Consider the following 17137-nt stretch of genomic DNA (forward strand, 5'->3'; position numbering starts at 1 on the left):
ACCAAGACTAAACAGCCTCTCTGAACATAAATGTTATAACACTAAGTCTTTTAGAAGCAGATGTGGGAATGTGACCGGAGAACACAGGCTGGACACTTGAGTTATTGTCAATGCTTTAATTTGTTGCACATTCTCTCAGACCCTTTTACCTATAAAATTATTTCAAAGAATTGAATAGATACAGAAACATACAGCTCTGCGGCAAGTGAGGCAGCCTGTTTAAATCCTGTTTTTTCGCTAACTAGGCAGTGAGTGATACATGCTGTGAAACACAGCAGTACCCATGGGACTGAAGAAAAGTCCTAGAGACAGTACTCTGGCACTGCCTGCACTACAAAGGCAGCCATCTCCAGGAACCTGCTTTCAAACTAGTTGCCTCTGGTCCCAGGCACAAACCCTTTTCTCGCCTACAGAACCAGGGGAACTGTGAGCTTCGTAACAGTGCCTAGACTGGATGCAGCAAGACATCGTGGCATCACACCTTCCTGATAATGCAGTGTGACACAAATTCAATTCAATTCATTAAGAATTCTGGCTAAATGCCATGCTCCTGAAAATGGCACAACACACATACAACCATAATATAAATAAGTTCCAACAAAATAATCGAACTACAAATATTATACTAAAAATAGAGCCCAACATGAGTATTCATATAAATATAGTAGTAGATCATGAATCTCTAATATTGTTGTACGTAGATCCACAATTGATCAGTGTGACACCAAGAAAGCAAAGACATGGGACAGGGTGTGATGTCACACAATAGTTTCTTATGTCACTACCACACGAGGGTGGAAAGGCAGCTAGATACACTCCTCACAACCGCAAAAAGCAGTCACAACTCCTGGTAGAGGCGATATCTTTTATTAGCCCCACTAGACAGTTGACCAAAAAAATGGTATTTGCAAGCTTATGGGCTCATGCATCCTTCCCCAGGCATGCCAAGAGTGTTAAACTCTGCATTCTCCTTTGTCTGAAGAAGGGCACATGAGCCCAAAAGCTTGCAAATAAGGACATTTTTTTGCAACGGTCTAGTGCAGGGGTAGGCGTTTTTTGGCTGGAGTACTGAAAAAACACACATCTATCTTGGAAGGTGCCAGAGTGCCGGCACGTCGGAACCTGGCGTAGATATTCGCAGCTTCCAGGCTGCAGCCGGGCACAGACCCCGGTCCGCCTGCAGCAGGGCTCTCAGCCACCTGCTGGGAGCAGCCTGGGCTCCATGGCTGGCAGCAGCTGCTTAGAGCCCAGGCTGGCGGTGGTGTGCCGAGCAAAACGGCCTAGCGTGCCATGCTCGGCAGGCATGCGGGGGTTGCTGACCCCTGGTCTAGCGGATCCAATAAACCACAGGGCACCGCTCCACCAACAGCTCCCACTACTTCTGCCTCCGGACCCGGCCCACGGCTCCACAGCACCTCCTGCAGGCGGACCCGAGCGCGGCCGCTCTAGCCTCGGGCTCTCTATGCTCCAGCCTGTCTAGCCTGGCGTTCTCGCTGGTCCTAGCCCCGGCGGGAGGCGGAGCCTGCTCGGCCCGCCCCCTGCCTAACGCTACTTCCGGGGTGGGCGGCCCGCGCGCAGGACGCTCTGCAGCTGACAAGGTAGTGGCGGGCTGGGGCCGAGGCGCACGGGGGAGCCGCTGCCCTTGTCTCGGGGTCGGTGCGTGCACACGTTGCTCTCGGAGCCGGGCTCAGTGAGGAGTGGGTGCCGGGTGCCTGCCGCCCTCGCCCCCCGCTGGGTCAGGCTGAGAGCGCGGCTGCCCCCGCGGACCTGCCAGGGGCTTGTCTCGGGATAAGGGACAGGGGCCGCCGAGCGACCTGCCGGGTCTCTCGGGACAGGTGCACCACGCCGCGGTGCATCTAAGGCAGACGGTGCCTGGTGCTGTGCAGCCCCGGGGCAGGACTCGACAGATGCTTCCCCTTCCCGGCCCTGCCCCACATCCACACCTGCGACCTGTTTCTCATGAACTGCTAAAAACAAAGTGAGGGATTGGGGCTTGTCGTGGTGTTCTAGTCACAGCGATCAACCCGGTGTGGTCTCCAGCTGCAGCCAGCGAGGTTTAGGTTGGATACTGGGAAAAACTCTCAGGAGGAGGGTAGTAAAACACTGGAGCAGGTTACCCAGGAAGGTGGGGGAATCTCCACCCTTGGAGGTTTTCAAGGCCTGGCTCAACAAAGTCCTGGCTGGGATGATTTAATTGGGGATGGTCCTGCTTTGAACAGGGGGTTGGATAGATGTGCCCTCCTGAGGTCTCCTCCAGCCCTTGCGGTATATGATCCTCGTCCAGGGTCTGTGAGAACTCCTTATTGTCTAGGGCAGACAAGGGTCTTTGGGTAAATCTGCTCTTTTTTTATTAGACCAACCACAATAGTTGGAAAAATTCTTTGCAAGCTTTTGGGTACAAATGCCCTTCTTCAGGCTGAGGAAGTCTGTGGTTGGTTTAGAGAGTTACTTCAAGTCTGGCTCATGGTTTACCTTTTTGGCGTGTACAATGGCTAGAAAAATCATAAATCCAAATATGTTGCTGAACCTTGCAGAAATTAATTCATAAGAGTCCTGTTCCCTGTGCTTTGCTGTTTTGACAGCTAGTCATTAAACATTTTTTTATAACTGAGTCCTGTGAGCACAACAGTGGCTCCTGCTGGTTTCAGTAGTGGTAGGATGCATCTCTTGCCTGTTGCTGGGGGTTGCTAAGGGGTCAGAGTTGACTGCTTGGCTCTGATGATTCTGAAATCTCTCCCTCCTTAGATGCGCATGGTTGGGGTTTATACAGCTTCTCTGGGCTCCCTTGGGCTAATGAGATTTTTTGGTGTGCCCTGGTCATGGAGTCTGGCAGCCACACTGGGCATTTACATTGGCAGTGGAGGGTGGAGGTTTCTTCGTATCATCTTTAAGACTGCTCTGAGAGATCTCTTGTAAGTATTGCCTTGTGGACCTTCCTCTTGTGCCATAATGTGCTTTTTTTTTTTTTTTTTTTGTTTCTATAAAATAGCTTTTCACCATTAACAATGAACCTCCAATGAACAATGGAGTATTTATTTTGACTCCAACAGCATGCACTAAGAGCCCTGGAGGGGTTTATAACCTAGACTTTTGGGAACATGTCTTCAGGACATAGTTTAGACTTAGCAGGAAGGGGGATAGATTTCACATTTCAGAAATGGTGTGAAAGGGCATGGAATCAGAGGTTATAGTAAACTGGCTTTGTGCCAATTTAATGGTGTCAGGGTTTTTTCTGAAGCTGAAGTTCTTTTGATTACACATTGTGGTTTGAATGGTGCAATTTTTGTAAGAACAGCTGAATATTTATGGTTAACAGAATGAGAATTTGCACTAAGGAGATGGCCCTATTGTGCAGTTTAACAAGGGGTGAGTAAAGCTTGTTACAGAAGCAAAGCATGTTATTGTTCCTCCTAAAGTGAAAACTACAGTAGGTCAATATTAAGATTATAGATTTTAAAAAAATGTTTTTATTGCATATAACACCTTGGAGTCTCCTGCCTGTCTTATCTCCTGGGACTCTGTCCTTAGTATTTCAGTTCTGTGCCTCTTAGGCTACTGTGAGGGGTTCCCTTTGTTCCAAAGGATTTAAGGCTCTTATGATCACCAGAGACTGCCTAGCTTTACTGTGGCTGTCACTGTGCTTTGAAGGGCTGTTTCCTCCTGATTGCGTGGCAAGTGAGGAATAATGGCAGAAAATAATGTAGGGAGAATAAAGCCCTTTAAGAATCTGAGAAGTGTAGCTAACCAGTGAAAAGGCTCTTCTGTTCTGTCTCTGGCACAGCTCAGTGTAGGGTCACCATGAAAAGCCAGCTCAACCTGACAAAGTGCCAGCAAGTTTTTTGTAAAACAGCACCCTTCCCCCCTTCCCTGCAGCTTTGCTGACCAGGGTTCCTGTCTTTGGCACTCAGTCATGAGGGTTTTTTAAGACCTGATATTAAATGACCTTTCATATTTCTGGAGACTTATCCAAACACCTATGTTGCAACTCTTTCCTGTTTGATGATGGAAAAAATACTGTCACAAGCCTCCTGCCATCAGGAAATCAGGAGATCTTGGTGCTAAGATGGTGTATGTATCTGCATATTAAGGATTATAAAACATCTCCCATTAGAGACCATATAGCTGTAAATGTAAGAAAAAGCAGAAGAATCATGGCAAACGTAGAGTACTCCATGGTTATGTTTCAGATGATTAAATATTTTGTTACTCTTAAGTGTGAACTGTTTCAAGATGCATTTAGCTGCTAAAGCTTGTCTGCTTTAAAATGATCATAGCAATTGGAGAAAGTGTAAAAGACCTGTTAGGTCCAATCTAGTTTGTTCGGCTTGGTTAGTGCAAGGTTATTCCTCATGTTTTCAGTATTTTTTTTTCTAATACTGAGTATCCAGAGAGGTGAACACAGTTCCCTTTTCCTTGGGATTCCTGTTCAGAATTTGGTAGATCTTTCTGTTTTGCAGTTATTCAACCTATTTTCCCCCTTGATCATCTGTTAACCCCTAGTCATGTTTTTTTGGATGATCTTTAGCAAGCACTCTCCTTGTGTTTGTTCCCTCCAGCATTTTCTAAATTATTTTGTCCTCTCTTTCCCACACAGTTTTCATTTAGCAACATCAAGAGCGTGCCTCTCTCTACTCCATGGTAGGAGTGGCATGGGGTTGTGAATGGAAAGAAGATGCATATGAAAAGCAATACAGTGAAGGGTTCTGTTCTGAGTAGGAACTGCATACTTGCTGACAATTGTGTAGAATTGTTTTATATTGGAAGCCTTTGGCTGTGTTCTTTTAAACCTCATTATGATTTGATGTCACACAATGAAACTGTATCTTTTGCCTTGTCCCAGTCAGAAGCATCTTCTTTCCTAGTTTCCCCCAAAGAAAACTGCAAAGAGAAAGGCTGCAGTGTGGCCTCACACTGTGACATAATCTATTTCCAAGAGCCCTGCTTACTGCATTTTGCAATATTTTGTTTCCTGACTTTGTAAGGATATTTAATGGCTGGCAGGATTTAACCACATCCATTGATTCCTTGGTAAAACATGCCGAGTCTCCAAATCCAGGGTTCCTAAAAGCTTAACACTAGGAATTTGATTTCCAAGTCAAATCCAGAATTATAAATGCTGCAGTTCCCTTGGCCTCTGTGTGATTCCAGCACTGAAGCATGAAAACCTTAGCCAGGTGCCAGCTAGCTAGATGCTAATACAAAAGATGAAAGAGATGGATGTGAGTGAGATTGAAGGCAGTGCCCAAATAGTGGGACAGAGGAGGTGGGTGGAATTTTTAACATGGGTCTATTTCCAGTTTGTACTTTAAAATGCCATCTTTTTGCATTACATGAGACTAATACATATCCATTTCCTTTGGAGGCCTTTGTCTCTGCTGAAAGGAGGATTTTTTTTCTCTTTGTTCTCCTCCCTCCCTTCTCCCCTTTTCCCCCCAGTCTCTTCAGTGTTGGATCATGGACCCTTTGCTTCTCCTTTGTGCATTTTTCCAAGGATTTCCAAGCACCAGTAGAGTGAAACATCTTGTTGCTTTGCTTGTCCACATACTGTTGGAGAAGCTGTATAATTCTATATAGTCTAGCCACTTTCACTTTGAATCTTCAAGAGAAGGCTTGTTAGGAGCAGTAGAAGCTCAGGACCATGCTTATATCTGTAAGTGCTGAACCGTGTCAGCTAAAAAGAAACTTCTTATTTAACTGAAAATGTAGATTCTCCTGAATTTGATGGTTTAGGCTTCCTGACTGCAGTAAACAGCTTTCATGTGTACCCTAGTGACAGGTAGAACTTTTTTAGCTCAAATGGCAGAGTAGAAAATTGTGCCAAAAGTTACCAGCCTGTATAGCAGGCAGACAGTATTGGACTGTATGTTAAACCCTTTTGGGGGTGCTGAGTTTTTTGCTAGAGCTGACTTTCTTCTCCTTGCTGCAGTGGCCTCTCAGTGCTGTTACGAGTCAAATATGAGTTGCGAAAGCATCAACGAGCCAAAACTACTGTTCCAAAGATCTTCCAGGATGTTGTCCACAGGCACCCTGACAAAGTGGCACTGGTCTATGAAGCCACTGATGAGAAATGGACTTTCAAGCATCTGGATGAATATTCCAATGCAGTGGCTAACTTCTTTTACCAGCAGGGATACCAGCTGGGTGACGTGATTGCCATCTTCATGGAGAGCCGCCCTGAGTATGTGGGCCTCTGGCTCGGGATGGCAAAAGTTGGCATTGAGGCAGCCCTTATCAACTTCAATTTGCGTCTTGATTCTCTGGTTTACTGTGTGACAACCTCAGGTGCAAAAGCTGTGATCTTTGGAGGAGAGCTGTCTGCAGGTGAGTCACTTGGGAGTTTGCATGCACTTCTTACTTAGTCCTGAGGAAAGATGTAAAAAAAAAGGCAAAGATTTTCAATTGGTCTATATGTTCTGTATATGGAAAGAAATGGGATGATGTATTCATATCAGATGAGGATGACGGTAGTAATTTCTAGTCCATTTTTAGCTAAGGAGGCTATTAAACAATTACAAGGAGTAAAGGTGTTTTAGCTCAGCAAGTCCAAACTGCTTGCTTCCAAGAATTGGCTGAGGCAGTCTCTGGTTAATACCATCTAAATTCTAGCAGATTGCTAATGTTGTACCACTATACATGGTACAAATGGATGGAAAGATGAATTTGCCTAGACTTCCAGGAAGGCCTTTTGTTGAAACTAGGATGTTGGAATTGTGGTAACTTGGATGTTACTAGGATAGTCTCTCAAATGCTCTTTGTGTGTCTTGGTCTGAGCATTGTAGATGCCTTTTGAGATTGTAAAAGCACTCACTTAATATTGGTGATATTATTAATGTGGCCTAGACTATTGTACTTTTTCAATGGAACATGTTGCATGTTGCAGCAATATCTGAAGTGAATGGGATGCTGGGGAAGAACATGACAAAGTTCTGCTCTGGAGACTTTAACCTGGACTCTGTCCCCAAGGAGACTAAACATCTTGATCCTCTTCTGAGTGCCGCATCAAAATCTCCTCCACATCAAATCCCAGCCAAAGGTTTAGATGGTAAATTTCTTGGTGTTTTCATTCTCCTTGGTTGCATGTGTGAGACTGCAGTTTGAGAACTTTGTTTGAATACCCAAATCTGGAGGCAAATTGTAGAGGACCTTGCGTTGCAGTGTTTGAAGCACAAATCACCCTGTGCATGTAAGAACCTGAACTGCACGGTGGTAGATGCCTGCTTGAAAATCATTCCAGAGCTTTCGGAGGAGCCTGAAGTGACAAGAGTGAGTTGGCTGTTACTTTTTTAAAGACCTCACCCTACCAGGGATGCACTTTCTGCAAAGAAATGCTCTGTCACCTTACTCCTGCTGAAGTTCATAGACTTGAGGGCACATCTTCCAGCATTGAGTCTCAGGAGAGAGGCTTGCTGATTAATCATGTGTTCTTGGGAAAGTGCAGACAAATTTTCCTAGATTCAGATTCTCCTATTTTCTAGTAATACCCACATGGGGGTTTAGGTTTTACAAATAGCTCAACCTCTTTTTGTGGCGAGAGGAAGGAAGGAAGGAGAGAACTGGCTGGGCAGCATTTCGTATCTACTAGAACTGGAAGTAGTTCATGTAATATTTTTGAGACCATTAACTGTATTAGAACTGGCGAGTGTGTTCTGTCTGTTTCAGTAACTCTGTTAGTATATGAGCAGGGGGATTGCAATGTCTTGGAATGCAGACTTGCTGGATTGCCTTCAGAATCTCAGGAACTTTGCTCTATGCTACTCGCTTGTCTCAGGCATTGGTTGGAGTGACCTTTCCCCTAGATTCATCTCCCCATTGATGTCTAAGTTTGACAGCTGACCTATTTCTAAGGCAGTTTGGAGAGAGAAGAAAAATTTGTGCCCTTAGGCCCCTGCATTCTAAATTCAGTGAGTTAGGAAGGTGCCTTTGACTGTCTGCTTGTGTGGGTGAAGCTCCTGGGCACTGAGCTCTCTCTTTTGCAGCTGTGACAGTTTCCGTGCCAGCCCTATCAGCTTACTGCCTCATGGGCTGTCACCAGTTCACAGCCATCACTCGTGATTTGCCAAAAGACTGATAAGGAGAAAGTACCATAGGCAAAATGAGATTTGTCCACAGAAATAGCTGAGAATGATCTGACCTACACCTGCTTTCTCTTCTTTAGATAGACTCTTCTATATCTACACCTCTGGCACAACTGGGATGCCGAAGGCTGCCATCGTAGTTCATAGTAGGTGAGAAACTAATGAGAAGCTCCCCCCAGAAGCTGTTCTTCAGCCAGTGATGGTCAAGGCCGTATTTGTGTCACTTCCTTAGCATTTTTCGTGTTCTTCTAGGTACTATCGTATAGCTGCTTTTGGGTACTATGCCTACAGAATGCGTCCCGAGGACATCATGTACAACTGCCTGCCCCTCTACCATTCAGCAGGTAGGCTGCTTTCTCTTCAGATGCAAAGGGTCATGCTAGTTCTGCTTGTTTTAGTGCTCGAGTGGATCCAGGTGTTGCCAAGGACCCTCCAGTAGTCTTGTAAAAGAATCTGTTTTGAAGTGACTTAAACTCAGAGCAGTACTGATACCCTGCTTCTCCTGGTCTTCCAGGTAACATCATGGGAGTCGGCCAGTGTCTTATCCATGGTCTCACTGTGGTGATCAGGAAGAAGTTCTCAGCAAGTCGCTTTTGGGATGATTGCACAAAATACAAATGCACAGTAAGGAACATTGAAAACTCTGCCAGCAGAGCAGTGTTGTCTCTGCAGCCTGAAGCAGATGAGCAGTTGTTTTGGACGGGGTTATTTCTAGATGCAGACCTCTCTTCTGACATTTCCCTGCTATCTACCTCACACGTTCCGTCATGAGTCTTATCACTCCTCCAAAGTCTGTCTTTTCCTTCTCCTATCTTTTTAAGCATTATGCTATAAACCTTCAGTGTCCTGGACTGTAATACTGTGTCCTGGATAACCACAGAAATGGGAGTGGAGAGATTGGCTTGTCCACCTGACAGTGCTCCATGCTCACTACCCCAATAGCAACAGCAAATTTTAATTTGTTCAGTCAGTCCATATGTAAATGAATAAAGTGAACATCAGGAAATGTGGGGCATAAAGGCAGAGAAGTGATCATTCCTGCCTCTGTCATTCATGATTCCAGTGCACACAATGAATTTAACTTAATCCTGTTGAAATAGAAACTAGAGAAATGAGATGCTTTTAAGAATTTATAACCTCAGTGTAAACATAAAATGTGAGTGCCTTGTGGCTCTACCTCCTCTGGCTTTCCAAAAGCACAGTTAAGGGACGCTTTAGACTGTGTTTTAACTGTTAGTCTTATCTAGTGACTTCAGAGAGTTCTTGGCCTTTGCCTTGAGTGGGCAGCTGATTCATGGAAGGAGAGCTTTATCTTGACTGTTTCAGTTCTTTCCTCTCAAATATATGTGCTTTGGGTGATGCACAGTAGATAAATTCTGACTCTGAACACACAGCTGCTTCCATCTTATGGAAATGGACAGAGCTGAGGTAGAAGGAGGATTGTGACCAGCACAACATAAGGAGAACTGACTGATCAAAATTCTTCTTCCCCAACCCCCAGGGGTATTGATGTGTCATGGCTTGGAGGCTGGTATTGGAAATTCTGCATACTTCCCCCAGCTCCAGTGTATTTTTCTGAACTGCTTAGCAGCACTCTGATCCAAAAAACAGCATTCTCATTTGCCCTGGCTCTTTGAGGACCTTGCATTGTAGATGCAACCCATTCTTTGGCAGGCATGAGCCTCTCTGTTGCAGTGTAACACACTGCAGGGAACACCAGATCAGGGCCTCAGCAGTATAGGGAGCAGCAGAGACTTCTCCAAACAAGAGAAGCAGCAGTGGAGCAGAGGGGGACCTACCCAGACTGGGGAGAGGAGGAGAACTGACCTCTTGTGGTGCATGCAGCCAGGGATGACTCCACAGCAGCTACAGGGAAACAGTCACTTTCAGGAGCCCTGGACATTAGCATACTGTGATTTATTATCTGAATTTAGCATTGTTTACCCCTCTGTTGACTAACCAAACCTTTTATTTCCCTCCACTTAACAGTCCTGCAGCTGCAAGAGTATTCTTTGGGGGCCTTCTTGTCTTCCTTAACACAGTTCAGTAGCCCACATCCTCTCCTTTCTGTATGCGCTTGCGTATTGTCCTCTGCTGTGACCTATAACAAATCTAAGGGCCATCACTCTAATTGGCTGGCTGCTCCAGTTACCAAAGTCACGTTGGTCTTGCCTGCGCTTCTACCCATACCTGTCTCTGATCTGTACTTTGTTTAGAGTTACAAGCTGTTAGGGACAGTGACAATTTTCTTTAATCTTTGTGCAGTTCTCAGCACAAGGGCTGCTTGTACATGTCACAGGGGTTTACTTTGGTGTAATTCTCCCTAAATTGAAGTGGTGGGTTTTTAAAAACACTGCTTCAATTTAGGGAGAATTAAACAGAAGTGAACCCCGGTGGTGTATACACAAGGGTTGGGCTTGATCTTTACCTGCCTCTCCATCAGCAGTATGTGGAGAGCGTGAGCTGCTGGCGGGCCAAATGGCCCCTGAGTTGTGGGAGGACTGGTGCTTCCCTTCATGGTGACACCCCCCAGGTAGCACCTGCCCTCAGGTATCCGACCCAGGCGGAAGCGTGCCTGCATGGGCTGCTGCCAGGCTGCTTACACAGCCCCTGAGGTGCACCAGGCCTGGTGCTTCCCTCCATAGCTACAAGGTAGTAAACTAAAACACCTCAGAGGTGTTCTTATTTTGCTATGTCCCGAAGTCATTTAATGCACAGTATGCTGCTGACGGTGTAAACAGCCGCACCTTTAAAGCGGTGCAAAAGGACATTTAAGCCACTTTAAAGGCCAATTTTGTGGTGTATACAAAAGCCCAAGGAGACTGCAATATAAACCACACAGCAGATGCTAGGATAGCTCATCCTGTGAATGTGCAACCATATACATTGATGTATCAGGTTTTCCCAGCATGTTAATAAAAGCCTCTTGAAGTCTGATCTGTACTTATGTTTACTGCTTCAGATTATTCAGTATATTGGGGAGATCTGCAGGTATCTTCTGAATCAGCCAGCACGGGAGGCAGAAACGCAGCATCAGGTGCGGCTGGCCGTGGGAAATGGCTTGAGACCCACCATATGGGAAGACTTCACAAAGCGTTTCCGAATTAAGCAGATTGGGGAGTTCTATGGAGCCACAGAGTGTAACTGCAGCATTGCTAACCTAGATGGAAAGGTAGGCCATGCATGGCTACAGTGAAGACGGAAATGTTCTGTCTGCTTAGGCAGATGATCTGCCCTGCTTCTCTCGCAGCCCTGATAGTACTCTGCGATGAACCAAATCTGTAAATTTATGTGAACATTACCTCTACAGGACAGTTGCCATTCGGGGTGCATTTGCCTACCTGTTTAGCTGGGAAGAGGTTCAGAAAACATCTGTCTTTGTTAGGAAGAAGGCAACCAGATACAATGGAAGGGGCAGCTGAGAGGCCAAGCCCTTCACTGTCCTTCATTTGTTTTTACTTGTTTTTGTAAGGTTGGCGCTTGTGGCTTCAACAGTCGGATTTTGCCCAATGTTTATCCGATTCGCTTGGTGAAGGTAAATGAGGACACTATGGAGCTTATCCGTGGCTCCAATGGGCTCTGCATCCCCTGCCGCCCAGGTAAATGTTACTGTTTACAAAGCCTTAACTGTTCTAGAAGGCTATCAGATAAGCGACTGCTAGCTCCAAGGACTAGTACTAGAATAAAAAGCCTTTCCGCTCCAGGTCTCTGTTTCAAAAGCCCAGCTCAGTCAGTGACTTGACAGTAAGACAGTCTGCATGAATTGAGTACATGTGGCAAAAACCATCATTAGTTTGGGCACCCTTGACTGCATTTGCCACCTCATGGAGTCATGTCCTATTTTCTCTAGGAGAGCCAGGCCTCCTTGTGGGTCGAATAAACCAACAGGACCCCTTACGACGGTTTGATGGCTATGTCAGTGAGAGTGCCACCAATAAGAAGATAGCATTCAACGTGTTCCAAAAAGGGGACCGAGCATACCTTTCAGGTACTGTCAGAATGAGTGCAGGCTTCACTGTCATGAGATGCAGACATGTTCTCAGTCACAGATGTAAGAGTTCCCACTGTTTAATGGGTAATAGCAAGCAATTTAACTGGAGTCTGTGTAGTCCAATAGCTTCTTTCCTGTTGCCATCAGCCTAGTATCCCTGATTTTAGTAGCATAGGGTGTCAAACTCACCTGAGTCCCTGGACTTGTACTGTGGGGTTATTTGTGGGTCGGATACAGCCCAGGGCATGGGGGGCGGCCACCGCAATGGCAGCAATGAAGGGTACACCAGTGGCAATAGGGGTATGCTGGCAGGGGTCAATTGGCAGCAGGGGGGGAAGGTCTGGGGGCCATGGCCAGAGGAGCCAAAGTACCCTGATTCTGTGGCAGGCCATGCTCACCCACTTTCAGTTACCTGTAGTAGCCAAGCAAACTGGATAAGAGTGGCTGCACAGGCCAGGCCTGGCCTACAAGCTGTATGTTTGACACCCTTGTGGTAATGTGACTATGGCAAGGCAAATGGGGCACCAGCATTGGGGGGTGGGGGGGAGGGTGCCAGAATGGTGGCATCTGGGAAAGCTGATGGTGTGACTGCAGCAGCCAGGGTGGAGTAACCCAAATGGTGGGAGCAGCAGCTTGGCATGCCCTGCTGTCCTCCAGTATCACTGCATAATGCCCTGAAAATGCTAGTTACATCTCTGCTGGATTCAACAGGGAATGTCCAAACTACAAGAAGAAATTCAGTAGGGACAGATTCTTGCTGACACACCCCTCATTGTATTGGCTTTCTTCTTTCCCTCTTGCTCCAGGTGCAGGTACTGTGGACACTAGAGAAATCATTGCCACTCTAGTCACCCAGCTTGGGAGCTGTGAATAATTTTTTTATTAACTGCCAAGTGTTTTATCTAGCTGGCTAATCCAAGGTCAGTGAGGCAGGCTGTAAGGCCACTTGGTTGATGCCATTTCCTGTCTGTTCCACCACAGGAGATGTGTTAGTGATGGATGAACTTGGGTACATGTACTTCAAAGATCGGAGTGGGGATACATTCCGATGGCGAGGTGAAAATGTCTCCACCACAGAAGTAGAAGGAATTCTGAGTCACATCCTCAACCAGACAGATGTTGCAGTGTATGGAGTGGAGGTACCAGGTAACTGGAGACCCAGAGCTCCCATGGTTGGTGGGGAGGGGAATGTGGCGACTCAGGTCATTAAATTTCTTTCATCCCCTCCAGGAGAAATTGAAATTGGTTGTCATTGAAGTAGGGCCCAATGTGGGTGGGCAGCAGAGGACTCTGAAAAGCAGTCTGTCTGGGTATCTAGCAATCTCTGGTCTTCAGATAATCTTTAATTGCGGGTTATTCATTTACATACTTCTAACTGTGGCTTGTGAGATCTTATGCCTTAAAGGGCTTGCCTAAGGGGGTTACTCCTGTGTTAGCCTGTTTGTAGCCTGAGCTCTGCAGAAACCCTGGATTAAAGTAATAGTCAGAATTCCATGAAAACAGAAATATTTGTGGGTCATGAAGGATTGATGGCCAGATCGGGGTTGGGTGCTTACTCTGTTAACTAAGGGTTAGCTGCTACTCAGCACTGAGGGACTTGTCTGGCTTCCCTCCCAATAATTCTCTTTTGTGAAGCCTAGGTTTCTGGCATGGGAAACCGATACAGAACAAAATGAGCCTTTATAAAGAGTAAATAAATAGCCCTTGAGTGCTCTGTGTAAGAAGGACCTGGAAAAAGCTACAGCAAGTGAGAGGAAAAGTCCCTTTGTGAAAGAGAAAACTGTTCCAAGAAAATCTGTGGTCAGAAAAGTTCCCATTAAATGACTGTTCTGTCCCCTTGGCTTCATCCTAGATTTGGCATGAGAAGGGGAGGAGGTTTGATAAGGCAGGAGTTCGGTAGATTCTTTGGAACAAAGACAAGATAAAGGTACCTTTAAGGGAGGTAGGAAGGGATTCCCATCAGGGTTTGTCAGTATTACAAAGAACTTCTTACTTCAGGGGATGGCGCATGTTGCCCTTTTCTTGTGGCTGAACAGAGTGAAGAGGTGGGCTTCGGGTGGATGTCTGTGCTTACACCTGTGTAATGCTTGAAGCCCACCCAGCCACGTGCCCTTTTTATGCCTTGTAAATCCATCTGAGGTCTATTGTTTGTTTCAGGGGTCGAAGGGAAAGCTGGAATGGCAGCTATAGCTGATCCTAAATCTAAACTGAATCCGAATGCTTTGTATCAGGAGTTGCAGAAGGTGCTGCCTCCGTATGCACGACCCATCTTTCTCCGACTCCTGCCCCAGGTTGACACCACAGGTATTTGTGATTCATTTTTAAGTTCGTTCTTTTCTTGGGACTATTGGTAACCTTTAGCCTGAGAATGAACCCTGAAGTCAGAAGTATCAAAGTTGCCACTTGCTTTGGTTCTACACAGAGATCAGAAACCTGTACTTAGTAACTTGGTTTTAGAATTAATTGGCTGCAGTCCCTAGTGTTTCTTTTTTGTGGATTGTGAAATGAGGCTAAATGTATCTTTCACTCCAGGCGCGCACACTCTGAGCGGATTAATGACTGGTTTAGTTTTATTACTGGAGAATGGCCAGTCCAGGGCTGTTAACTGAAGAGACCTCTGCAGAAGAAAATCACTTTATTCCTTTGGGATACATGCTTGGAATCGAGTGCTGATATGTAGGCAGGCTGTGTTGGGTCAGCGGGAGCCTTTTGCCCAACAGTAAAGTGTTTGAGAATGTGTGTCTGGTTAGCTGTTAAGTAATCTAAAGCGTGCTCATTACCTGCACATGCAGCCTTTTGTGGTTTTATGTGCATATGCTATTTTCTTGCCTAATCACTTATCCCAGTTTATGTTACAGGTCTTGCACACTTGTGTCTTACACTTGCTGACACTGTGACTAATAGGCTGTTAGTCCAGCCAGCCAGCCAATAGCTAGTCTCTGGTTCTAAAACCATGAAGAAGTATTATGTTAGTTCATGTTTCTGTTCTTAACTCTCCTATTTCCACACAATATAGGAGCCCTACAAACTTATTGCTTTAATCTCTCTCTCTCTCTCTCTCTCTCTTTTTAAAGGCACATTTAAGATCCAGAAAACTCGTTTACAGAGGGAAGGATTTGACCCCCACCAAACATCAGATCGGTTGTACTTTCTGGATCTAAAGCTGGGAAAATACGTTCTGCTGGATGAATGTTTCTATGAGAGGATCCTTGGTGGAAAGGTCACTCTGTGATGGGATTTGCCTTAACAAAAAACAAAACACTACTGACTAGTAAAAGGGGGCCTCACCTGCGGAAGTGATGGACTACTAGATAAGTGGTGCAAAACTCTTGCACAATGCATTGGCTGCAGGAGGCAAATTCACTGCCTTGTGGGATGTTGCCCTTGCATAAAGCACATTCACCTGTGACCTACTCCCATCCTGAGCACAGACATTTTATTTTTCTGCAGTTCAGCACCTAGAGAGAGTTTCTTTTCTTCTTGTAACCACTACAAACCTGAGTGACTGCAACATGGAACAAATTTATGGTCTAATTTATTACAATGTCTGAAAGATATCACTGAACAGAGATGAATGTGTCCTAAGTAGGTTTCCTCCCAGCAATGTCTCTTAACTTTGCTTTGCTATTTAGAGGGCCTTCCATGTTTACATAAGGTAGAATCCTGAATTGTTCCCAGCTAACACATCATTGTTCTAACAACACGTCTAAAATTTACTGTACTAAAGTATATCATTCATTTACTTACGCTGGAAATTGATCAGGTTAGTGTTTGCTAGAGTGCAGTATCTGTGGCTCTTTACAAACTTCGGTCGGCAGTGTAAGCTTTTTTATTTATTTTTTTTTTTTAATTTTATTTGGGGAAGAAAGTATATGGGATGGAAAATGGCTAAATGTCAAAGCTAGGGGGAGAATGCTGCACTGGGCCATCTGCAGAGCCATAATGCGATCGATCTGTGGACCAGGCAGGGAAGTGAGGGGGAAATGGGAGGTCACATTAAGTCTTGTTAATGTTACCTTATGTCATGCTGCTGTATATCCTTTTAACTGATTTTGTTTGCTTTGGTAGTTTCAAACTTTAACCTATGCTGCCATCTATGGGAAGTGTGTGGCAACTGCTGAACACCAGTTCTAGCCACAAGAGCTGCTTGCAGATGTTTAACCCCCCTCCTCCCCCTCCAGCAAACCCGTGGTACTTGAAACTCTGAGTGATCAGCGCATGCCTAGAAGAGGGTTTCTAACTGCGCTTGTGTTGCTGGTGCTCTTGCCAACACTAGAACTAAGTCTCCTAAAAACTGAAGGCATTGGCATTCACAGGTGTAGGTGGAGACCGGCTCCCCGCCTATACTACAAATAATGGATAATTTCCTTGTTTAATCAGTCCTCTGTTTGGAAGTACCAAGGTGACTACTGACCTGTTCAGTAGCTACCCTTTGTCTCCACATCTGTGTAATGCCTTGAGGAATTTAAATGATCTAACACTTATGCAACCCGTGTTTTGTTCTGTTGCACTCGATTACTCTAGTAATGTTGTGCTCACATTAGGAGTAACAGCAGCATTTTGCCTGAAGAATCAGTTTTTTCTGACAGTATTTCATGTGTACTATTTTTAAGAACAGTTTTGGAAACAGTTTGAGCCCTGTTTTAATATGTGTCCATACTGGAAACTGGACCTTTTGGCAGTGGCTTAAATGATTTTTACCTAAATCGTGCCTTTTATTGGGAAAGATGCTCTCCATGCTTATTAATGCTGATAGCGGACCTAGTTGTGTTAAGTGGAACTGTGCCCCTGTGTAAAGCAAGGGGTGGGGGCCTGCAGCCTAGGCCCGAAGCTCCCGCCAGGTCTCAGGGGCACAGACCGTATCGAGTTACACCTACTAAAGTGTCCTGTGGTCTAAACAGCCCGTCCAGACTAATTAAACTTTTTAAACTCGCTCGGTGTCAGACTGGATCACTGCGGTCTCAGAAACAAGCCTGGAAGCCGCGGCCACCGCCCTCCCCTGCCCTGGCGGCTGGTCCCCGGGACCGCCCCTCGCTGCCGGAGCGGGGCTGAGGCGAGAGGTGCTCCTGCG

The 17137-nt window shown here is 45.7% G+C and overlaps 1 protein-coding gene across 1 annotated transcript; it reads left to right on the plus strand.

The window, feature by feature from the left end:
* The first annotated feature begins 1524 nt into the window (after positions 1–1524).
* Positions 1525–16997, plus strand: SLC27A1 (solute carrier family 27 member 1). Its single transcript, XM_019556710.1, has 13 exons — positions 1525–1598; positions 2746–2912; positions 5927–6321; positions 6881–7042; positions 8156–8225; positions 8328–8419; positions 8590–8699; positions 11038–11247; positions 11548–11674; positions 11926–12063; positions 13048–13212; positions 14224–14370; positions 15141–16997. Exons 2-13 carry the CDS (start codon positions 2746–2748, stop codon positions 15296–15298), a joined length of 1941 nt encoding a protein of 646 aa, XP_019412255.1. The 5' UTR covers positions 1525–1598; the 3' UTR covers positions 15299–16997.
* The last annotated feature ends 140 nt before the right edge of the window (positions 16998–17137 follow it).

The sequence above is a fragment of the Crocodylus porosus genome, unplaced genomic scaffold (assembly GCF_001723895.1).
Source record: "Crocodylus porosus isolate Cpor-Errol unplaced genomic scaffold, CroPor_comp1, whole genome shotgun sequence".
Lineage (NCBI taxonomy): Eukaryota > Metazoa > Chordata > Crocodylia > Crocodylidae > Crocodylus > Crocodylus porosus.